Consider the following 23,788-nt stretch of genomic DNA (forward strand, 5'->3'; position numbering starts at 1 on the left):
TTTATTCATGGCATAGAGCCTATGCATTAAGGGCACACCTATCCACTTATCCATGAATGTCTGAGGGAAAGTTTTGTTGATGTTGCCAGTGTCATTTTAAAGTGTTGTCTGTTTCTCACAAGTAGCTGAACCCAGATAGAAATGATTTCCACCAGGGAAGAGCAAAACATGGGAATGCCTTTGGCTTTTTTCAGCTTCTGTGCCCCCTAAACATGGCCCAATCTGATGTGGCTGCTCTTCCTTCCTTTATCACAATTAGGCTGCAAAAAGCCTACCTTTCCTTGTGCCTTGTGGTAAGACTTAAAAGCCAGCTCTAAATATTTCCCCCTTTAAAAAATCCTATAATAGGAGTTTGAAACAAAGAAGACAGGGGAAAAGGTTTTACTAAGGGTTATAATGACTGTTCTATAAACTCTGGAGAATTGCTATGTGGACTTACATACAGTATACTCATCTTTGCTTTGTTAGATTTCATGAAGAAAATGAACCAGAGTGACAGAAAACCTCGGGGATAAAGTTGTGTTAGCTTTAAAATCCACTTCCCTATCCCAGCAAAACCAATTCCCCCTCTTATCCACCTGCGTAACAAGCTCCCACATCCAAGAGGGTTCAGGCTGATGTCAAGAGTTTGCCTGACATAATAATTCAATAACCAGTGATTTGATAACCAATTTAGCAGCCACAGAAGTGGTTTGTGGGTATGAAAATGTTGAGAGGACTACTTGACCTGACATGGGAGATATGTGATTCACATCTCAAAGGTCCTGCTATAATAAATGACCCTGACTGAGAATAGCCTAGAGTATGTTTCATAACCATACTCATTTAATATGAAATATTTAATTCCCATTCTTGCTGAGTTAGGCAGCAGCAACATCTATAGGGCCAAATATTCCCCATCTCTGCCTTAGATACAGCACCAAATGTCATTAACGTCTATTGAAAGTGTCTACCATTCACAGGGAACATTGCCAGTGCTTGCCAGTGCTTAATAGTAACCCAGTAATCCAGAAAGCAGTTAAGAATATGCATTACTTTCTGAACTGTAAGAGTAATTGTATGCCATTGCTCATGCCCTGAGGTTATTTGCATGTTTGTTAACAAAATCGTACAGGCACCTCTGCCATAGGGCACTTTTCTCTTATGGCAAATTTCTAATAAAATTTGCACACTCTTAGAAATCAAAAGGGTGTTTTGTTTTAATGTAGAGTGCAAGGGTAAGAGAAACTTGCTTTTCCGGCACTTGTCACACTGAAATCTATTATCACTCAATGCAAATCCAGTTGATTTGTCTGTTCAAATATATATCTGACAATGAGACCTGGATGCAGGTCTTGTATCACTTACATTCTGTCCTGGTCTTCTATGTCGTCTTAAAGTTCATGTAAACATCCAGTTTAACTTCTGGTATGTGTTTCAATAAGGTGTCATTTTATCAGGTAGAAATCACCACCATTGTCCTTTTTATTTCACAATCACACAAACAACATATGTATTCCAAGATAATGTGATCAAGAAAGTCTTGCTTGAAGTTTAATGTTCAGTAAACCATGTCTACGCTGCTCAGATCTGATGTGCAAATTTGATAAGAGTGAGAGACAGAATTCAGCATTTAATATCTCCAGGCAATCGCAAATCATGAAAACAGTATAAAGTGCAGAAACCTCTGCAAGTGTAGCTTGAAATGCTGGCATTTCCCTGCAGTCTGAATACGACTCCATTGTCATAATTAGTTATAAGCTATGTATTATACATGCAGAACTTTAAGACATAAACTAGATATTAATGACATTCACATCCCTTATAAACAATGTTCTGCTACACCGTGACAAAGCAAGAAGTGAAATTCCTACACCCACACACTTTCACTGATACTGATTTAATGTGCAATGTTCTTGTTGTTTTTAAAAAGCCAACTCTTAATTTCTATTCTCCCCCTTTCAGTATTCCTTTCCCCCCAATCCATCCATCTGCAGAGTACGCTATGAATTTACTTTACACCAGTGGCAGCCAACATGGTGCCCTCTAGCTCTCCAGCTTCCATTATCTCTGATCATTAGCCTTGCTGGCCAGGGCTGATAGGAGTTGGATACCAACACATGTCACATTGCATGGAGTCATGGTTTTTGCCAGCATAAGGCATGCTGTTATTTGAAACTTTTATTTTGCACCTAGACCTTAGAGGCCCGGGATGATAGACCCAAGATCAGCTGCAAAATCAGCTGTAGGAGAAGTGATCAGATCACAACACTTACAGTCACACTTTGCCCAGAAGGAGCTACTTTTCTATGCCAGACCACTAATTTCTTAAGCTCTTCTCTAAAGCTATCATGGAGCCAGGCATATATGAAGGGGTTGTAGCATGCTGAACTCATGGCAAACCAGTGGCAAACCAGCTGGACCAGGCTGAAATAATAAGGATCAATTGCATTTATGTTAATGTCCCGGATGAGATTGAAAGTGTGGAGAGGAAGCCAGCACACCCCAAACACCACTACTACCATGACCAGCAGGCAGAATGTCCTCTTCCGCCTGGCTCTGTCCCAGTCTGCCTGAGTCTGAGTAACACACCCTGGCACAACCCTGTTCTTCAGCTTGAGAAAGATCTTGAAGTAAGAGATCAGAATGGCTAGCAAGGGGAAGAGGTAAGTGATCAGCAGCAGGCACAACGCATAGGCTTGTCGCTGGCGCTCTTGCTCTCCCCAGAATTCCTCACACAGGATGACACCCTGTTGATGCAGCTCCACATAATAGGTGTGGGCCATGGCTGGTAACGCCAAGCAGCAGGAGAGAATCCAGATGAAGAGGACCATGTAGGCACTGAGCTGCAGAGAGATCCGGCGTCGCAGGGGGTGCATGATGACTATGTACCGGTCCACGGCGATGGTGGCCAAGGTGAAGATGGAGATATAGACTGTGACCGGCTGCATGAAATACACAAAGTAGCACATTGCGCTGCCAAATATCCAGCCACGTGGCTCGAAAATGTAGGCGAGAGTCAGGGGGACGCAGGTTGTGCACATGGCCACATCCGAAAGGGCCAAGTTCCCAATGAGGAAGTTGGTGACGTTGTGCATCTTCTTCACACGCAGGATGACGTGAACCAGAAGGCAGTTGCCTACCATCCCAATAATGACCACACCTGTGTACATCAGAATGATCAACAGCTTCAACCGTTGCACTAGCTGCAAACCATGGAAAACCATCAAGGTCCCATTCATAGCAACGTTGTAAGCCACTGGAGTGAAGTTGGTTGGAATGGTACCTGAACCTTCAAAGAACTCAGACATTTGGCCTGCAGGATGATAAACCATGGATATTAGTGAGTTCTCTGTACCCATTGTTACAGTGTTTAGTTAAAGAGCATCTGTAATTCAAAATAGTACATCTATGTTTACAACCTCAATAATGCCATTAATATTAATGTAATAGGGAGAAACGTATAGAAATTGATTTAATTTTGTCATTTGATTATTGCCATTTTTTGTTAGGAACAAGGGAGAGGAAAAGGGGAAGGGCCGTGGGTGAATATGCTTTTCCATATAAAAGAGGCTATAAAAATTCTAGGCTTTGGGAAAAGATGAAAAACAGCATGCACATTTCAGCATAATAAAACATTTTTCATCCTCTGATTTCTGAGCCTTTAGCAAGCAAACACCCACATATTTCAAAGGATTTCTATAGATCCCTAGGAGCTACAAACTTTATTTAAAGATGAGGGAAGGCATGAGAGTCACAAAAAAATGCAGTTGCTGTATTAGATGTGGCAGGCACAATCATCTCCCCTTTCCTTGCTATATATTCAATTATTTTGGGCCCAAAACTGATAATGTAGAAGACAGGGTGGGTGGACAGGATTAGAAGGAAATTAGGGACAAATAACTAGGCCCAAGAAACTGGCTCACATTAGGTGGAGGTGGAATTTAGAATACAATTTCAGTTACCCTCCTCTTGCTGGATATTTTTGCCTCTGGAATCTCCACACAGATATCTTCTGCCACTTCACTAGCTGTCTTTCTTCTAGTTGGGGAAACGCTGGACTATCTGGAAAAATAACAGACTTTAGATACAGATTCTGAAACCATAGGCACTGAGGTCACCTTCCCCAAGACAGGTCTCTTTGCAACTGCTGCTAATCATTACACACCTTCTGGCTGAACCATCTACAAAACGGACTGGTGAAAAATGTGCCAAACCTCCATGCCTGCCAAGCCCAATCCTGTAAATTCTTCAGTGCTGGGGAGAAAATAATTTAATCACCTCCAGTACATAAAGCACTATCATGCAAAAAGCTGTTTGAATACACTACAGAACTTCCAGACAGAACTGATTACAAATTGAACTGGACTGTGACAATATTTCTGACTGGCATGTGCATGCCTGATACATGTTCTTTCCCTAGTAGAGAGAACTCACGCCATGTTCCTAATGTTAAATAAGTGATGGGGGGATGTCTGAAATGCCTTGCTGGAAGAATGATGAGGCTGCCTATTTGAAAATAGTTGGTTTTTGACTAGGGCTTAATATCGCAAATGAGTTAATTAGATATCAAAAACAGGTGATCAGCAAGAAGGGTTTGTCTGTTTTTAAAATTGACTGGCTGTTCTGCAGAAAGGATAAATCTGGAATAAATAGGGGGAAATATGGATTGGCATTTTTATGCCTCCAGAGTTGTGTGGTTGATTACATGAGCTGAAGTGATCCTACTAATAAAAACTTGCATGGAAATACCTTGCATTTGTGTACAGTGGTGCCTCGCAAGACGAAATTAATTCGTTCCGCAAGTTTTTTCTTCTTGCGAGTTTTTCGTCTTGCGATGCACGGTTTCCCATAGGAATGCATTGAAAATCAATTAATGCGTTCCTAGGGAAACCGCCTTCAGACCAGGTCCGGGGACAGTCTGTCCCCCGACCTCTTCTGAAGGCTGAGGGGGGGGGGGAACAAGGGCTTTTCTTCCCACCCCCAGCCTTCAGAAAGCTGTTCTGAAGGCTGGTGGTGGGAAGAAAAGCCCTTCTTCCCACCTCCCGCCCCGCAAGCTCCGGGGACAGGAGGGCTTTGCTGCCGACCTCCAGCATTTTAAAAGCCCCTGCTGTCCCGGGGCGATTTTAAAATGCTGGCGGGCGGGAGCAGAGAAGTAGCCCCCTGCGACCCTCTCCCGGCTGGAGAGGTGACGTGCGCCTATGGCAGGAGCCTCCATAGGCGCGCGTCACCTCTCCAGCTGGGAGAGCGCGCGGGGGGCTAAAGCAGCCCCCTGCGACCCTCTCCCGGTTGGAGAGGTGACGCGCGCCTATGGCAGGAGCCTCCATAGGCGCGGGTCACCTCTCCAGCTGGGAGAGCGCGCGGGGGGGGGCTAAAGCAGCCCCCTGCGACCCTCCCCCGGCTGGAGAGGTGACGCGCGCCTATGGCAGGAGCCTCCATAGGCGCGGGTCACCTCTCCAGCTGGGAGAGCGCGCGGGGGGGGGCTAAAGCAGCCTGGAGGCAACTGCCATAGGTGCGCGTCACCTCTCCAGCCGGGGGAGGGTCGCAGGGGGCTGCTTTAGCCCCCCCCCCCCGTGCGCTCTCCCAGCTGGAGAGGTGACCCGCGCCTATGGAGGCTCCTGCCATAGGCGCGCGTCACCTCTCCAACCGGGAGAGGGTTGCAGGGGGCTGCTTTAGCCCCGCGCGCCCTCTCCCAGCTGGAGAGGTGACGCGCGCCTATGGAGGCTCCTGCCCCACTCGGGATGGCAGTCCCGGGACGGCAGACAGCTCTGCGCTGTCATCCAGAGCGGGGCGGGACTTAGCGCCCCGCTTGGGATGGTGGCGCAGATGTGCCTGCAGTCCCGGCAGGGCAGACAGCTCTGCGCCGCCATCCCGAGCGGGGCGGGACTTAGCGCCCCGCTCGGGATGGTGGCGCAGATCTGCCTGCAGTCCCCGGACTGCAGGCAGCTTTGCGCGGCCATCTGGAGCGGGGCGGGCTTCGCCCCTGGCTCCCGATGGCCGCGCAGAGCTGCGCTGAACCCGGGACGGCAGACAGCTCTGCGCCGCCATCCCGAGTGGGGCGGGACTTAGCGCCCCGCTCGGGATGGCGGCACAGATGTGCCTGCAGTCCCCGGACGGCAGACAGCTCTGCGCCGGCATCCAGAGCGGGGCGGGACTTAGCGCCCCGCTCGGGATGGCGGCGCAGATGTGCCTGCAGTCCCCGGACGGCAGACAGCTCTGCGCCGGCATCCAGAGCGGGGCGGGACTTAGCGCCCCACTCGGGATGGTGGCGCAGATGTGCCTGCAGTCCCGGCACGGCAGACAGCTCTGCGCCGCTATCCCGAGCGGGGCGGGACTTAGCGCCCCGCTCGGGATGGCGGCACAGATGTGCCTGCAGTCCCCGGACGGCAGACAGCTCTGCGCCGGCATCCAGAGCGGGGCGGGACTTAGCGCCCCGCTCGGGATGGCGGCGCAGATGTGCCTGCAGTCCCCGGATGGCAGACAGCTCTGCGCCGGCATCCAGAGCGGGGCGGGACTTAGCGCCCCGCTCGGGATGGTGGCGCAGATGTGCCTGCAGTCCCGGCAGGGCAGACAGCTCTGCGCCGCCATCCCGAGCGGGGCGGGACTTAGCGCCCCGCTCGGGATGGTGGCGCAGATCCGCCTGCAGTCCCTGGACTGCAGGCAGCTTTGCGCGGCCATCTGGAGCGGGGCGGGCTTTGCCCCCGGCTCCCGATGGCCGTGCAGAGCCCGCGCTGATCCCGGCACGGCAGACAGCTCTGCGCCACCATCCCGAGCGGGGCGGGACTTCTCTGCTGTCCCGGGGAGATTTTAAAATGCTGGGGGTCGGCAGCGAACGCTTCGCTCCCGCCCGCCAGCATTTTAAGATCGCCCGGTGCAGCGGAGAAGTCTCCACTGTCCCGGGAAGGCAGGCGGGGGGGAGCAAAGACTTTTGCCTCCCGCCGGCCTTCAGAAGAGGTCCAGGACCTCTTCTGAAGGCCGGCTGTGGGCGAAAGTCTTTGCTCCCGACCGCCAGCAATTTAAAACAGGTCCCCGGAGATTTCCCTATGGGCTTTCGTCTTGCGAAGCAAGACCATAGGGAAATTCGTCTTGCGAAGCGCCTCCGAAACAGAAAACCCTTTCGTCTTGCGGGTTTTCCATCTTGCGAGGCATTCGTCTTGCGGGGTACCACTGTAGTTTTCTTTCTCATCAGAGAGAATGAGGAAGTTCAGACTGAACTCTTCGTACATCAGGGAGTCCTACACAGTCTGTATCACACCAGATATAATCCATACAGGTTCTGTGGGACTAATCACTGGACACATCTTCCCTCATCATTCTTTTTTAAGCTGGTCCTTCACACATTCTGGAGTCCATTTCTCATCCCCTACCCAAGTCTCCATATCCCTCAAAGTGAAATAAGCTGAATACTTTGGGTAAATATATATAGAAATAAACAGCCCTCCAAAATTGTGATGGCTCTTCTACAAGCAGAAGTAAAACCTCCACCTTCTGAGGCACATGCATTTAACAGACAGCTGAAATTATGGGAGGGGGGCACATTTATCTCTCAGAGGATAAATGTGGGGAAAGGTAATGATAATATAATTTAAGTTTTTACTGGGGATTGCAGAGACAATGAGATAATCAGATAAAGAGAGCACACTGTTGATTACAAGAGCAAAGCAAGTGAATGCAGGTTTAGAGAAGCTCATGAACTAAGGGGACATTTATTGATCACATATATACGCCTCTCTGTTCAAAAAGAGCTGAAAAAGATATCAGTGCCTCTGAGCAAGAGCCCTATACACAATAAGCTGCATGCAACTGATGCTGAGAAACAGGCAATAATAATAATATGCACTTACTACTAGTCAGCAGAAGAAATCAACTAAGTGGGATTCACAGCTTCTACATCTTTTACCCTACCTTTGCTTGGGTAAGCTGTCTTATTCACTGCAAAGAAGAGGCAGTCCAGGAACTAGTATCACTGTCTTCCCGAGTCAATATGCTTTGCCTGGCTTGTGAAACCAGCCAAACTGTTTGATGAGCAAGAGTTTAAAGGGACAGAGGTTGATTTTGCTGGCATGTCATGTCATTCCCCTCCCCCTTTTCTGTTTACTTTTCAAATGGTAAGAGTTCATTGGCTGGAGCGCTGAGACTCTTTCCCCACTGCGATACCTCTTGATTTCAGCAATCTCTCGTGTTTTATTCCAATACTTTGTTTTCTTGGGGGGGGGGGAATATATGCATGTAATAGAATTTCTATATTAATTAATCCTCAGTGTATTCTCTCATCTATCCCCCATCCTCAAATGCATGATTCTGGGTACTGAAAGACCTAAAACTATTTAGAAATATTTAATTAGAATCCTTAAAACATTTCATATAGTGAGGGTTACTAAGCACACATGCTTTAGGGAACTCGTTTTTATCTGCCAGTTTTCAGAGAAGGTAGAAATATAGAGGCATTAGAGCTGATAGTACAATGGAGAGGTAAGACAGTGTCTCTGCTTTGTCAAATCCCGCATTGACAGGTTCAGGACGTGCAAGCTGTGGGTGCTCTCCATGGTACTGAAACAACAAGTGAGCTAGCTCAGAATGTTCCACGCTTCCAAGAGAGGTCCAGACAAATATATGCTGAATCACCTGTCCACAACAACTTTAAAGCACCCCCTTAGTTGTATTGTTATTATAGAAACTACGTTTTTATAAGTGACTAAAAATACTTCCCACCCCTCACCTCAGTACTCCCATAGAATGGATAATAGTATAAGGTTTTTCCATGACTTTTAACATTGTCTCCAAACTGGTTAATAACTAAAACTTTGAAAGGGTAATTTCATCATGGCTAACAACAATAGGAACCTAATTGTACTCTGGAATCATAACATTCACTCTTTCAAACATCACCAGATCCACTGGTCATATGCCATTACTGTTGTTGTTATTTTATATTTTACTTCGAACCAAAGTTTCAAAGTGGTTCACATCAAACAATAAATATCCAACCAACAGCAACAACAGCAATAATCAATCAATCAATCAATCAATCAATCAATCAAGGTGGTCCAGAATCTCAGACGAAAGTTTTAACTGAATTCAGTTAGTGGCTTAGAGTCCAAAAATTTCTCCACTGCACAAAATTCTTTCAGACAGAAAAAAAATGAGCATTTTGTGAATTCTGGCAAATAGATATTTCAGTAAAGCTAGTTCAGTAAAGCTTTACCCACAGCAAAGAGGAGTACATTCCTTTTAGCTTACTCCCTTTGTCTTTCAGTAATGCAGATGTAGGGGTACGTATGGCACCTTATATCTGTATGTGAGCAATTTTTTAAAAATAAATAAACAAAATCCTATTTATTTATTTATTATTTTATATACTGTCCTTCATCTGAAGATTACAGGATGGTTCACAACAAAAAAATACAAAATTAGAACACAAAATACATGATAAAAACAAGAAGAAAAACAAGCCAATAACCCCCCTCCCACATTCCCCACTTTGATCTGCTATTCTGTTCCTGAGCCATTCTATATAAAATGAGGCTCTGTGTTGCCCAATTCACTACAAAGTGAAATCTAGAAATAGCTCTAACATTCCCCATTTTTAGCCAAATTGTTTAAAATTTGCAGGCACAGGAGTCTCTTCCGAGTGGATTAAGCTTACCAAATTGCTGCCAAATGGTTTTTTGTGGGCGGGGCAGCATTCTCTTGCTTTTTCATTCCTTAAAATAATCAAGAGGTGGTCAAGTGGTGTGTATAATTGCTTGCACATTTTTAGAAGCTTTGTCATTTCACCCCACAACCTTAGTTTCCAGTGCCCTCCACTAGATGTATGAAATTACTGACAAATACTGTAGACAATACTGAACTACATGGCCTAGTGGTCAGACTCAGTATAGAGCAGCTTCCTGTGCTCCTATGTTCCTAAGGCATAAATGGGAGCCTGTGTATCATCACACACAAAAACCTCAGAATTAGGCTGAATGCTATAATTCACTCTGGACTTGATCTATCCATAGCTCGGGGATGGTAACTAGTCCTGCGGTAGAAGTTCATATACTAAAAACCTCTATCTCCAGCACTTGGCAGAGTTATAAAGGTCACTGCTTATGACCAAAGAAATGACACTCACATTGACTGTAAAGAAATTGGGCAATAATAAAAGCTAAGCATGTCTAGTCCATTTAGCTACACATCCATCAAACAGACAAGATTATAACACTTCTATCGCAGTTTTTGTTCATTCCCATATCCCCCTATTGTATCAGCTTTAATTGCCTTTGTTTTATTCATAAAAGCTTCTTGTTACCATTCTATACAAATAAAAAAATTCCTTCCTGTAGCACCTTAAAGACCAACTAAGTTAGTTCTGGTATAAGCTTTCGTGTGCATGCACACTTCTTCAGATACACTGAAACAGAAGTTGCCAGATCCTTCTATATATTGAGAAGGTGGGGAGGGGTATTACTCAGAAGGGTGGTGGGAATCGTTCTATACAGATACACTTCATGATACAAAGATCGCATTCTGAGCCCTGTCTATAGAACTCTGTATACTTCCATCAGATGCTTGATTTAGCAAAGCAAATGTGTGTTAATGTAGAGGGGAAAGGGATGAATACAATAGAAAGAGGGCCGTGAGTTACTTTCAGTTATGACAACGTAAATCCAGAGTAATGATATCATTTTACAGAAAGAAGCATACAATGGCACAGATCATTTCACATATCCCAGCAGAGCTGTTTCACACTTAGGTGAACAGTAATGACCGAGTCAAATCCCTGGTGTTTATGAGCAGATTAGTGGAAGAAATTGCTTCACAGAATAGGCAGGTTCCACTAACATATGTATATTGATTTTGGATTTGTGAATCATTCTGATGTTAATGAAACTGCATCAGCAAATTAAGTTGGGATTTTATGTCCCTTGGGAGAAGTGCTGTCTCAGACGACAGGGAAATTTACTTATTGGATGCAATCCTTGTTGCTATTCTATGTAACGTTAGGAAAACTTGAATCGATTCTCATGTTTTTAATTCTCATGAGCCAAGATGGGGAGGAAACATTTTGAAGCTTTTATACAATAATTTCATTTTCTATTCCAATAAGTCATTGTATTTGTGCCTCATATTGCGTCTGAATTCTCCTTTATGTATGGTGGGAAGAGGGGTGTGACTTGCCTCTGATGCAACCAGACATTCGCATAGGGATGTTTCACTCCAAAGGGGCCTATGCATAAGCCAATGCAGGTGAGATCAGATGGAGGTGGGCAAGGAGGGGAGCAATCAAAAAATGGGTTGTGCAGTTGCCCAAAAGACATGCCACTTAACTCAGGGAAAGCCAACGTGGAACCCTCCATATGATGTTGAACTATATCTCCCATCCAGCCCAGCTAGCATGGTATGATCAGGGATGGTAGGAGTTGTGTTCCAGCAGCATCCAGAGGGTGCCATGTTGGCTAACCTTGACCTGGCTACTCAGTCCTTGATGTCTTGCCGCTGAATGTGTGAACTGATACCGATGAACATGTAGTGTTTGGTCCACGGTTGATTTGACCATGAGAATCACTTCATGAGCATCCATGTTCAAACTGGTCCAATATCACAGCCTGTTCATCTGTAACCATTCCTATTTGGAATACCACACTTTCCTTTTTCTCTGTGCAGTTTTCTTCATCCTGATTTGCTTCCTTTGGCCTGCAGATGTTGGAATATTTTATTTTTATTTTTGCAAAATTATATAATGCGCCTGTGGCAATCATGAGTACTGAATAAAGATGATGTTACCCCAGTGCTCACAATTTCCAGAGCAGCCATTTCACCTTGTATTTTTTCTTTCTTTTAATACTATCCTCCATTTCAAGTTTGCACAGCAACCATAATGAAACAAGGGAACTTCTCCTGAATCCCAGCAACAAAACATTTGCAATCCAGTGTCAATTAAAGATGCCTGCATTCCTGACCACAGGAGTCATTTGAGTACGCTTAAGCACTACTAAAACCAGAACTGGTTGAACATCCTATTTAGAGCAATCAACAGTGTTTTTCTACAGCAGTAAGGGGTGGTGGTGGTGTCAGTTAACTCTACCCTTATAAATCTGTCCAATCTTTAATTTAAGAGCCAAAGATGATAGCCCACATGGAAAATTTACTCGCATACCTATTGTTAGCTTTATTCTGCAAGCTGCTGCAAATCTTATTTACATTGCATCTTCTGATACAAAAATCATCAATTTGACTACTGAAAAGGACTATGCATGCAAGAGAGGCTTATTACTCCGTATGTAGTAATTGTACCTTTTCCATTTGGGAAAACTGGGACTCAGTAAAGTCAGTAAAGCAAGAAATTGAGGAGGGGGAGAATGTAATGGTATTTTTTAAAAAATAAAGAAAAGAAATGGAACCCAGTTCTTCAAGGGGCTTTTCCTTATGACATATTGTTTGAGCATTCATCTTTATTTGCTTACTAAAGCAGTATTTAGATTTTCAGGCATAGTCACCCCTACTGATTGGATGAAACTTGACCAATTTCAGAATGACAGCTGCATTGGTTTTCTTGCAAGGGCTGAACTTACCATTTGGGAGTATGTACAATAGGAATTGTTGGAGGAGGGGCAGTTGCATAAATGCCCAGGAAAGACCAGGATGGAGAAAATGTCACTGTCCCAGCAAAGATCCTCTTATCTCGAGGAAAGGTTTCAGCCCCTACAAATTTTCAGGGGCACAATTGAGATTTCTCCATTGACTTGCACAGGGGAAGGCATAAATCCACTTGAAAAATGTCCATCACTCCCCTAGACTGCTGTGATTGTAATGCCATAGGGAAATAATTATCTTTGATTAAAAGCTCGCAAGCCAAGGGAGGCCCTGATCTGATTTGTGATGCCTTGTTAACTGGCATGGAAAAGCACTTCTGGACTTGCCCTTGGATGAACTTATTTCCTGCAAGATTTTTCAGAGAACTCTCCATAAGACTCAGGTTCTTTCCAAGGGTTCTCTGAACCCAGCTTTCTCTGCCACTCTCGTCTTTCGAAAGCAAGCATACCCTTGCAAAGTTGGGGAGAGACAGTGGCAAGGAAGCCTGACTGTCAACAAATGGAGCTTAGTAAGATGTAGACTGAATACCTGAACATGTTTGCTCAGAAGTGTCCCTTGCTGCTGGGGTTCTTGGGTGCTGTTGATTCCAATGCCTCCCAGTTCAACTCCCATGCACTTTGGTTGCAATTAAAGCTCCTAAGCATGGCCATCAACACTGATGTCTCAGGATTCTTGCACTACCTGCCACTTGTACCTCTCATTGTAAGAACAAACTTGCTTTAGAAGGAGAGAAGGCTAGCAGGACAGGCCTTTGGGTCAGTAAGCCCATTTGAGTCAGCTCTGGACTTTGAAGCAAAGGAGACTTGGGTCTGGTTCATAATGGTCCCAAAAAATTTGAACCCGGCAAGTTCATTTCCAAACTATCCCCATTCTGAGATTTGCCTTCATCATAATTTTGGCAAAGGCACTTTACACACACAGAAAGAGAGGCATATCAGGGAACACAGAAAAGCAGCTGAGTGACTGGAGACTTAGAATTAATATGAAATGGGTGCTAATAAATCCTACAGACTAGTCCAGGAGCTGCATGGCCAAGCATGTGATGCTTGATTAAAGCACTATTAGCATTCCACGTGTGGAAAAACACCATCCTCCTGCTTCCATTTCAACAGGTAATGAATATCAAAAAGGGCTTGGTCTGGCATAGGCACAGAAGAGACTTTTTCTCATACCCTTGATATATGCCAACAAGGATATTTTTCAAATAGATACATGTTCTGGTATCTTCTTAAGCTGATGTGATTAGTACAAGATATGAGTACTGACTTTCTAGGCGTTGTACAGTTTCTTATTTATGTAAGTAGAAAAGAGGTTGTGGAGAGTTGATGCAATCAGTCCCCTGCACATGAAAATTCGGGTGCCCAAGCCTGCAAATAGATGCATCTCTCTACATGCAGTGGGGCAACAAGAATGGAACTCTCCTTGTACAGCAGCAGGTGTGGGAGGGGAAAAGAAAGGACGTAGCAAGAAACTGGATCTCCTCCCTCCCCCCCACACACACACACCTGGTGGGAAAGCACACTCAATTTGCATTTTCTGACTCTTGAAATAAAGTTCTCCAACCAAAAAATGTCTGCAAAAATTCATATACGAAAGCAAGAACAGGCCTTTTCTGTGGTGGCACCCTGTTTGTGGAATGCTCTCCCCAGGGAGATTAATCCATCCATATTGCCAGGTGTGTAAGAGAAAATACATTCAGTTTCTTTTAAAATTGCAGTCTGTTGCAGCAAAAAAAGAAATCTTGCAGCACCTTAAAGGCTATAAAACTTATAACAGCTTGTATGTTTCTGTGCACCAATTATTGTGAATGTGGGGTTTTGTAGACCGATTTAATATTGCATTTTAAATGGTGGCAATCTGCCTTATGATGAAGGGTAGATAATAAATTTAAATCAGCAGCAGTATACCACTTCACTGGGTGCATGAAGTGTTGCCATCAAATGGATTTATTCAGCTTATTTCTACCCCACCTTTTAAGGCAAATCCTCAAGAGATAGCTTACAATAAAAATGTGAATAAAAAATAATATGCAAATAGCACAATAGAAAGGGCATCAGATAAAATAACATTAGGGGGCGCATAGTTACTTAAGAGGTATAATATCTAGGTTCAGGAGATATTCTCCTACTTTGAGAACAATGGCAAAAGGAATTAAATTAAATAGAAATAAATAATAAGAATAAATAACATATGATTTATTTGCAGTGAAATTGGCATGCCTATTTAAAAGTAATGCTCACTCACATCAATGGGTCTTACTCCCAGGTGGGTATAGGATGGCAAGCCTTGGGGATCAGCAATCCCCATCTAACATGCCTTTGCCTACTCTTAGTGTTTAGGCTGGATGGAACAAACACCAAGAACTAACCAAATAAGTGGTAATTAATTTCCTCTTCCTCTTTCCTGTGGGATGAACAAACTGTCAAGTTGGCTAGACTTAATAAGAGCAACATACATCTATCCCAATAGACACTCCACCCAAATGTCTATGATCCCCATAAAGTAGGGACTTAATTCCAAAGTTCCAACATCTCCTTGGAATCCCATAAAGTATTTCCTTTTGCATGACTACATGAGCAGAAAGCTGAAGGGTTGTTTGGGGGTGTGGCAGTTAATCATAAAACTGACTGGCAGTGAAGAGCCCTTGATCTAGAGTGCAAAGAAAGCAATTAAAAGGAACCCGCTCGCTTATAGTGAATAATGAAAGAAATTATGTTCTTGTTAATATCATTAGAGTTGATGACATTCATTCACAATTCAGAGGCTGATTTGAATCTGGCTAATGCTCTGACATATTTTTATGTCACCAGTTTTATATCACTATGGTCTTTAGGTAACATTGCATACAAGAAAAGATAAATGTAGTTGCCAATATTGATGTGACTGAGCCGGCTTCCTTCTGCTTATAAGGTGTTAATGAGCATCTTTAATTAGAGTTGGGCCCTGGTGACACTTGGGCTACATCCACACCAATCATTTAAAGCACCATGATATCACTCTAAACAGTTGTGGCTTCCTCTGAAGAATTCTGGGAGCTGTAGTTTGTTAAGGATGCTGGGAGTTAATAAGAGACCCCTATATTAGGGACAAGGGTGGCGCTGTGGTCTAAACCACAGAGCCTAGGGCTTGCCGATCAGAAGGCTGGCCGTTCGAATCCCTGTGACAGGATGAGCTCCCGTTGCTCAGTCCCAGCTCCTGCCAACCTAGTAGTTCAAAAGCGCGCCAAAGTGCAAGTAGATAAATAGGTAGCGCTCCGATGGAAAGGTAAACGGCATTTCCATGCGCTGCTCTGGTTCGCCAGAAGCGGCTTAGTCATGCTGGCCACATGACCTGGAAGCTGTACGCCGGCTCCCTCAGCCAATAAAGCAAGATGAGCGCCGCAACCCCAGAGTCGTCCGCGACTGGACCTAATGGTCAGGGGTCCCCTTACCCTTTACCTTTATACACTTCCTAGAGCTACAGTCTCCAAAGTGATTTAACAATCATTCCATCTTCACAGTGAACTGAGAGGGTCCTGCTGCTCAACCCTTCCCTTCTTTGAACTAACAAATTCCAAATTTGCCATATTTCAAATTCTGGACACAAACATTGTTGAGCTTTTTTGGGCAAAGTTGTTGACATTTCAGCAATTTCTGTATGGACCCTGTTTCAGACTGCCATATTCCATCTATGTCCAGGGAATTCTGGACGTATGACAACCCTATCTAAAGTAAGCTCACTAAACCACAATATTCCGTCTTCAGGAAGAAATAAGTACTGAGTGGCTGGGGTTGATATTTTTATTTTCCACCATGCTTCATAGTGATACTACATTGGGAGCATTAGGGAGAGTGATAATGGCAGCTACCTGATGATGCTCAGAGCACCAGGCCACAAGATATTAGTTGAAATGGGGGGGGGTGATCCCTTGCAATGCTTTGGGGTCTGAGCAGATGTCCAAAGCCTGAGTGAAATTGCAACTTAGAAGGGACCATTTTTATCAGGATCACAATGTGTGACAGAAAGGTAAATTCATCCTTCTGCCATCTCACAGTCCCAATCCTAATAGCTCATCCTCTCAGCATTCCATATGTGGAAATTATTTACACTTAGCATCACATATTCTTTGGCTTTGAGGTTAAAAGAAAAGAAAGAAACCCAGAAACTGACTCAGTTTTAGTGATGTTTATTTTACTTCTTTGAGGCAGCGTCAAGTTATTCTCAAGAGGAAGAATACAAAGGTGTTCTTTATAATGGCTATGGAGGAAAAACATTCTGTTTCATAATTACAAAGCCACTTTCGTTCTTGTCCCACAGTTTAGTTAACAATAAAGAGCAACAGTTATCAGGAGAAGAGCTGACACTAAAAAATGCAATCACTAACCAACAATGGTGAAGAAAACATTATCAACAGCTACTCATAAAGAATCTAGTCTGATGAAATCAGATGTGACCACACAGCCTTCGACAATCTGTTTTGCTTCGTGAAAAGCTATTTGCATCATGAATATTGATGTATATATACCTTGGGGAATTGCTTCTCTGTGAAATTTGTTTATACCATAGCTCTGTCATTATAGCAGGACTGAGGAACGTATGGCCTTCTGGATGTTTCTAAACTCCAATTCCTATCACCCCTTATTATTGGCATGCTGGCTGGGGCTGACAGGAGTTGGAACCTAACAATATCTGAAGGGCCACTGTTTCCTCATCCCTAGTTTAAAGCATCATTCTTGCTTCACATAAAAAAATCACAGTGAAATCATTATTTTTCTGTCTCCGAAATAAAATCTAAGACTAAAAACCTAAGCATGCTTATTGCTTAAGTTCAGCTGATAAACAGCCATTGGCTGCATATATTTTATTTAAACGTCTGTGTATAAACTTCTCCACTGCTCTTGGTTGTTCATGTTAGTACACAAAAGAAAAGGGAACCTTGATCCAAATCCTCTTTTGCATCACAACCAGCACCATGATAATCTGATGGCCTGTCAAATGAAATCACACTGCGCAAAGCAAGTACTCTCTCAGGGAGACACTTTCTGTCAGCAGTGTTTTGGAATAGCAAGTTACCATTTTTTCAATCACAGAAAATGACACACAGAGAGTACACCAAAATGAAACCTTTTATAGAGGTGGTTTAGCTTCTTAAACTCCAGGGGGCCCTTCTGCAGGGCAGGGTGACAGTTCAAAACAGAATAAAGTGGATTATGTTTATAGGGATGCAACCTCTAAATCTATCCTGAATTTTGATTAATCACAAAGGCAAAAGGAGGAGGAGGAAGAATTAGTTGTAATTGGTAAACCATTCTTTAGCATGATTCAATGTCTGAACAGTATTCCAAAATGGGGGGGGGGGGAAAGCTTTCCAAGCACTCTTTTCAAATGTAGTCCAATTTAATGCATGTCAAGTCAAAATGAAGCCCTGTTGAAGCCAATGGAACTATGCTGTTTGACTTTTGACTTTATCCCTGATGGTGTACTCTTCCGTTGTCTTTCAAGACAGACAGATGCCAACAAGATTTCAGTCAAATTCAGCTCAACTGAAGATTATTCAAGTGGTAATCAACACGCTTCCCATGTACTTTCACAGAATATTGGTAAAGTTTCAGCATGGAAAGAGGAATGTCTTAAGTGATGTCAAGTAACCTTCATTGATTTAGCTCTGCTCAGAAGAAAAGCACATTCGCTGATATCTCAGGCTGTACTCCATCTCCTCAGGGCCAGCCCTATATAAAAAAACTCATGTGATTAGGGAAATCAATATGGAGAGTCCTAGGGTTTGCTTAATCTTGGCACAGGAAAGGAATAATTAGTATGTCATTAGTACCTCTCAGGGGCTAAGTAAGTAGGTGCATCCGATACACACATTACTGGCTTGAAATGAGGGCAGGTTGTTCTTTTTCTCAATTCGGATCGAACCTGTTTCAGGGGGAAATGTGTCAAACTGCAACATTTCATAATACGTGACAGATCAGATACAAGGAAAGATATGGATTGTGGATGACATCACTAGCCAAACCAGCAGTGGGAGTATATTGGATGCAGAGTCAATGGGAGAATATACTCAGCCTCAGTAGCAGACTCAAGGGTTGGGGAGTGGAGGGGTTGGGGATGCTAAATCTTCCACCTATAAGTGGCTTGGTTCTGAAAATCTTAAGGAAGTTTCCTGCTCCCTCTTTTAACCTGGAGCCACTTGGGGTTTGAAAACCTAACTAAGCATTATAGCTGTGCAAGGCTCCCATTTTGGTTTGGAGAGTCCAGATTGGGCTAGCCCAGATTTGGACCCAATCAGGATCACCAAATCAGGCCACAAACCAAATGCAGAGGACTTGCAGAGATCTAGGAAAGAATTCAACAGTGCTAAATTACAGTCTGTGCAGACAGAATGGCTCCTGAACAAAAGCAGGTGCAGAAAAATAGCATGATTTGTGTGCCTGGTTGTACAGCAACAGACCCTCCAAGTGTTCCTATTTTCCAGATTAGCAAAAGCCATCCTGGTTTCTGACTTAATCATAGAATGTCCCGCTTTTCCTTAGGATGCCCTTATTTTCATTGGAGGGTATGGAATTATGTGACCCCCGAGCCAAGGAGTTAAGTAACTATACAACATTTAGAAGACATCTGAAGGCAGCCCTGTATAGGGAAGTTTTTTTAATGTTTTATAACATTTTTATATATGTTGGAAGCCACCCAGAGTGGGACAACCCAGTCATATCAGCAGAGTATAAATAACAACAATAATAATATTAATAATAATACTATGGAATAAGGTGTCCTTATTTCATTGGAGAAACGTTGGAGGGTATGCAGCAATTTGCTGTAGCTCTGCTGCAAAACAAGCTTCCACTAGTGCAATGGTTACATTGGATTTTGATTGCTTAACCATAATTCTCACCTTTACACTAGTACAACAGCCCTCGTGTTGGTGGCCAGAGAACGCTGAATCTGGGCCAAACTCTCCATCCTCCATCCAGGCAAACAAGAAATGTTTTCAGAGTCCAAGCACTGCAGCACACATACAGTAATATCTCAGCAACTGTGATGTTTTCCAGATGGAGAACTGTTGCTGTGTTGCTCACGGAAATTGTGTTTACAGACAGTTTAACAAAATCCTGCCTGTAGCTTTGTAACATTTGCTCTCTCTCTCCATCAGATTGAGCATAAAAGGAAATCTGTGGAGACTCCCCACCAGCTTCTTGTTTATCAAAGATACACTTATCGGTAGTTGTCTGGAATCACATCAGTTTCCATACATTTTCTCTTAAAAGCTCATTGTTCTTTCTCCTATTCTCAAGAGAGACTGATGGTATCAGGTAGCGCTATGCGAAAACATCCCTCTTGCACAGTCACTTATTTATTTACCATTCTCCATCATAAAAGAAACTGCATTTGAAAAATTAGGAAAGGAGAAATCAAATTTTGTTCCTCATAAGTGGGGTGCAGGATGGGATTTTTGTTTGTTTTTTGCATTCACCTTGCTTTAAATATGGCCCGGGGTGTTTGTGAACGTTCATTCTTTTAGTTCTCAAATAATATTTCATGGTCTGCACTCTGCAGCCTTCCTAGGTGCCTAAAAAAATGCAGGGCATCATTAGCTAGCTTTCCCTATAAGCACAGGAACGTGGGGAGGCTGTCTATAAATAGATGTTTAATTTCAAGTAATGAAACATACCTATACAAGGAATACAGAGTAGTTGTGTTGCTTAGTAGTTGCATTCCTTAGTAGTTGTACAAGAAAGAAAGTAAAATGGCAGCTGATGGTTGTAGTTTTGGACATTCCAAGAAAGCATTTTCTCGAGCTCAGTTGAGATGGATCAGAATGGTAATTTGTTCCAAATTTGTTCCTGTGGGATGTAATCCATTGGTACAGTTCTGGGCACCACAGTTCAAGAAGGACACTGACAAACTGGAACGTGTCCAGAGGAGGGCAACCAAAATGGTCAAAGGCCTGGAAACGATGCCTTATGAGGAACGGCTAAGGGAGCTGGGCATGTTTAGCCTGGAGAAGAGGAGGTTAAGGGGTGATATGATAGCCATGTTCAAATATATAAGAGGATGTCATATAGATGAGGGAGAAAGGTTGTTTTCTGCTGCTCCGGAGAAGCGGACGCGGAGCAATGGATCCAAACTACAAGAAAGAAGATTCCACCTAAACATTAGGAAGAACTTCCTTACAGTGAGAGCTGTTCGACAGTGGAATTTGCTGCCAAGGAGTGTGGTGGAGTCTCCTACTTTGGAGGTCTTTAAGCAGAGGCTTGACAACCATATGTCAGGAGTGCTCTGATGGTGTTTCCTGCTTGGCAGGGGGTTGGACTCGATGGCCCTTGTGGTCTATTCCAACTCTATGATTCTATGATTCTATACAGTCAAATGCAACATTCCTTATTTCCCTAGAGTGGGCACAGGCAGGGGGACAGCCAGTCAGTGTAACTTCCTGTTCCACTGGTCTGGAGCTTCCTCCCCCTGCATGTGAATCTACTCTGCTACATCACTTACTAGCCTGAGTGAAGGAAGGATAATACTTATTCAATATATCCTTTCCTACTATCTTTAACACTCCCACAGTTCCTAGAGTTGTTCCTCTGATTCTTTTCCAAAATATTTTCCCCACTTTGGTATTAGTGAAGTGAGAAAAGGGGTAGCCAGTCATGTGAGGATTTTATATAGCTAGGCTGGTTGAGTTGAGTCGCTGCTCAAAACCATTTAAACTCTGTAGTGCTGATTTAGAAAACATATGAACTGGTGTATCTCTAAGCAGCCACATGGTATATCTCCCAATATAAAATTTATTTCTGGAGCTGTAAGAGGCTTTTGATTAGTGTGGAAGTCTTTGATTATATATATTCCCACTGTTTCCCACCTAGCAAATGAGCCTGATTTGGCTGCTGTGCAAGACAAATAATAAATTTATGGGACAAGTGTTGGTAGACATTTCATGGATAAAGTGTATCATCAGCTGGGAGATTTATATGCACAGAGAATTGCAAACAGTGAGCTCAAAAGGCCTTGAAATGTCCAAGTACTGGCTGTGTCAGTTTATGCAAAGCTCAAATACACAGAAGATAAGCACAGATGCTATTCACAACAGCAGGAACTGCAGATGATAACACAGTCTTCTACGCCTTAAGCCTTCTTTCATTTCTTTTTTCTGTGATGGACTAAACTAGGGTTTGGTTCTACTTTACATTCTAAGTACAGATTAAAGATAGAGAACCATCACTTGGACAGCAGGCTGAACAGGCAAGCACAAAGGTCACCCAGTCACAGTCTTTCCCACTGTGGGGAGATGTCTTGAATTTCTATTTAAATTAGCACATGTGAATTGCATGCAAATCTGTGCCCTCTTTTCCATGACTCATTCCCTCTTTTTCTGTTGATGCGTGCAAAAGTGGCCACCCCAACTCACACTCCTTTAGTGTCATCTTTGTCTCCTTATGTGTCCTTTAGGAAGGACATAAACCATTGATTGATTGTTTTTTTAAAATATATCTTCCTTAACCAACTTAGCCTCACCTCACCTATTGTGCCCCTAATCCATGGGTTTTTCACTCTCATCTCAGTCTTGACTAGTTTAGGTAAAGGTAAAGGGACCCCTGACCGTTAGGTCCAGTCGCAGACGATTCTGTGGTTGCAGCGCTCATCTCGTTTATTGGCCGAGGGAGGTGGCGTACAGCTTCCAGGTTATGTGGCCAGCATGACTAAGCCACTTCTGGCGAACCAGAGCAGCGCATGGAAATGCTGTTTACCTTCCCACCAGAGCAGTACCTATTTATCTACTTGCACTTTGACATGCTTTCGAACTGCTAGGTTGGCAGGAGCAGGGACCAAGCAATGGGAGCTCACCCCATCACGGGGATTTGAACCGCCAACCTTCCTTGTAAATGGTAAGCACAGTGGTGCCTCGCAAGACGAAAAGAATCCGTTCTGTGATTCTCTTCGTCTAGCGGTTTTTCCATCTTGCGAAGCAAGCCCATTGACAGATTAGCGGATTAGCGCTATTAGTGCTATTAGTGGCTTTTAGTGGCTTTTAGCGGCTTTTAGCGGCTTATCTGCTGATCGGATCAGCTGATAAGTGGCTTAGCGGCTTAGAAAGGGGGGAGGGGAAAAACCAGCAGGAACTCGCAAGACATTTTCGTCTTGCGAAGCAAGCCCATAAGAGATTCGTTTTGCGATGCACCTCCAAAACGGAAAACCCTTTGGTCTAGCGGGTTTTCCGTCTTGCGAGGCATTCGTCTTGCGGGGCACCACTGCATTCTGGTCTGGGACTGTGTCCTCTCCATGTTCTGCCCAGTGCCCAATATATTACTGGCTCTACAAAAAGGATCAATATTGTTGGGGAAAGAACTCTCTACCTCCACAAACCTAGCAAGAAAATGTCACATGTTTTAAATTTCTTTTGAAGAAATGTATGAACAGGCTAGCATTATATATATATAGAGAGAGAGAGAGAGAGAGAGAGAGAGAGAGAGAGAGAGAGAGAGAGAGAACTGGTGTGTGAAAGATAAGAGCAATGGCAAGTAGCATGAAACTAGTATGAATTACCATAATTTCAGATATCCACCAGAATAATCTGAAAAAAATCTGGGTTTTTAACATGTGCTGAAGGCACATAAGAACATAATAAAAGCCTGCTGGATCAGGGCAATGGCCCATCTAGTCCCACATCCTGTTCTCAATGTGGCCTCCCAGATGCCTATGAGAAGCCTGCAACAGTGCTCTCACCTTCTGTGGTTTTCACCAACTGGTACTCAGGAACATACTGCCTCTGACAGTGGAGGTACACATAGTCATTGGCACACTCTTTATTTCCAGAGGAGGGGTGTTTCAAATAGCAGGACCCACTACACTCCATTAAGAAGGTCTCATTGCAGTTACCAGGCAAATGTGTAGAAAGAAAAACAGCCTAATTTATATTAGATAAAATTTAAAGTAATTATACTAAATAACTTTCAAAGGGATAACTGTGCTTGTGTGTCACCTTAAAGACTAGCAGAGCAGAGCATGAGTCTTATGCCAAAATAAGTCTATTATTCTTCAAGGTGCCAAAAGACTCATTGTTTAGGCTCAGTACATTTTCCAATAAAATGAAGTTTTTAAAAAATGACAGTCAAGTTTATGTAACTTCTCACCCAAGGTCTTTATACTCATTTGCAAAGTAACTGTGATTGTGATACCTTCATTGAGATGAGTCATTCACTCCTACCACATGATTTCAATCTTCAGACATTAATTTGATTCCTGTAAACAATGC

General features: G+C 43.6%; 1 protein-coding gene across 2 annotated transcripts; it reads right to left on the reverse strand.

Annotated features, from left to right (window-relative positions):
* Positions 1-1,552: 1,552 nt before the first annotated feature.
* On the reverse strand, positions 1,553-7,978 carry LOC308586414 (prolactin-releasing peptide receptor-like). Of its 2 annotated transcripts, none has more exons than XM_081193061.1 (3): positions 7,885-7,978; positions 3,945-4,044; positions 1,553-3,295 (listed from the first exon to the last, which is right to left on the reverse strand). In XM_081193061.1, exon 3 carries the CDS (start codon positions 3,288-3,290, stop codon positions 2,238-2,240), a length of 1,053 nt encoding a protein of 350 aa, XP_081049187.1. In that variant the 5' UTR covers positions 3,291-3,295; positions 3,945-4,044; positions 7,885-7,978; the 3' UTR covers positions 1,553-2,237. The 2 variants fall into 2 exon arrangements, with proteins under 2 accessions (XP_081049187.1, XP_081049188.1); XM_081193062.1 differs by having other exon boundaries at positions 7,824-7,978.
* Positions 7,979-23,788: the final 15,810 nt, after the last annotated feature.

Source organism: Podarcis bocagei, assembly GCF_964188305.1.
Source record: "Podarcis bocagei genome assembly, chromosome: 4".
NCBI classification, from domain to species: Eukaryota; Metazoa; Chordata; class Lepidosauria; order Squamata; family Lacertidae; genus Podarcis; species Podarcis bocagei.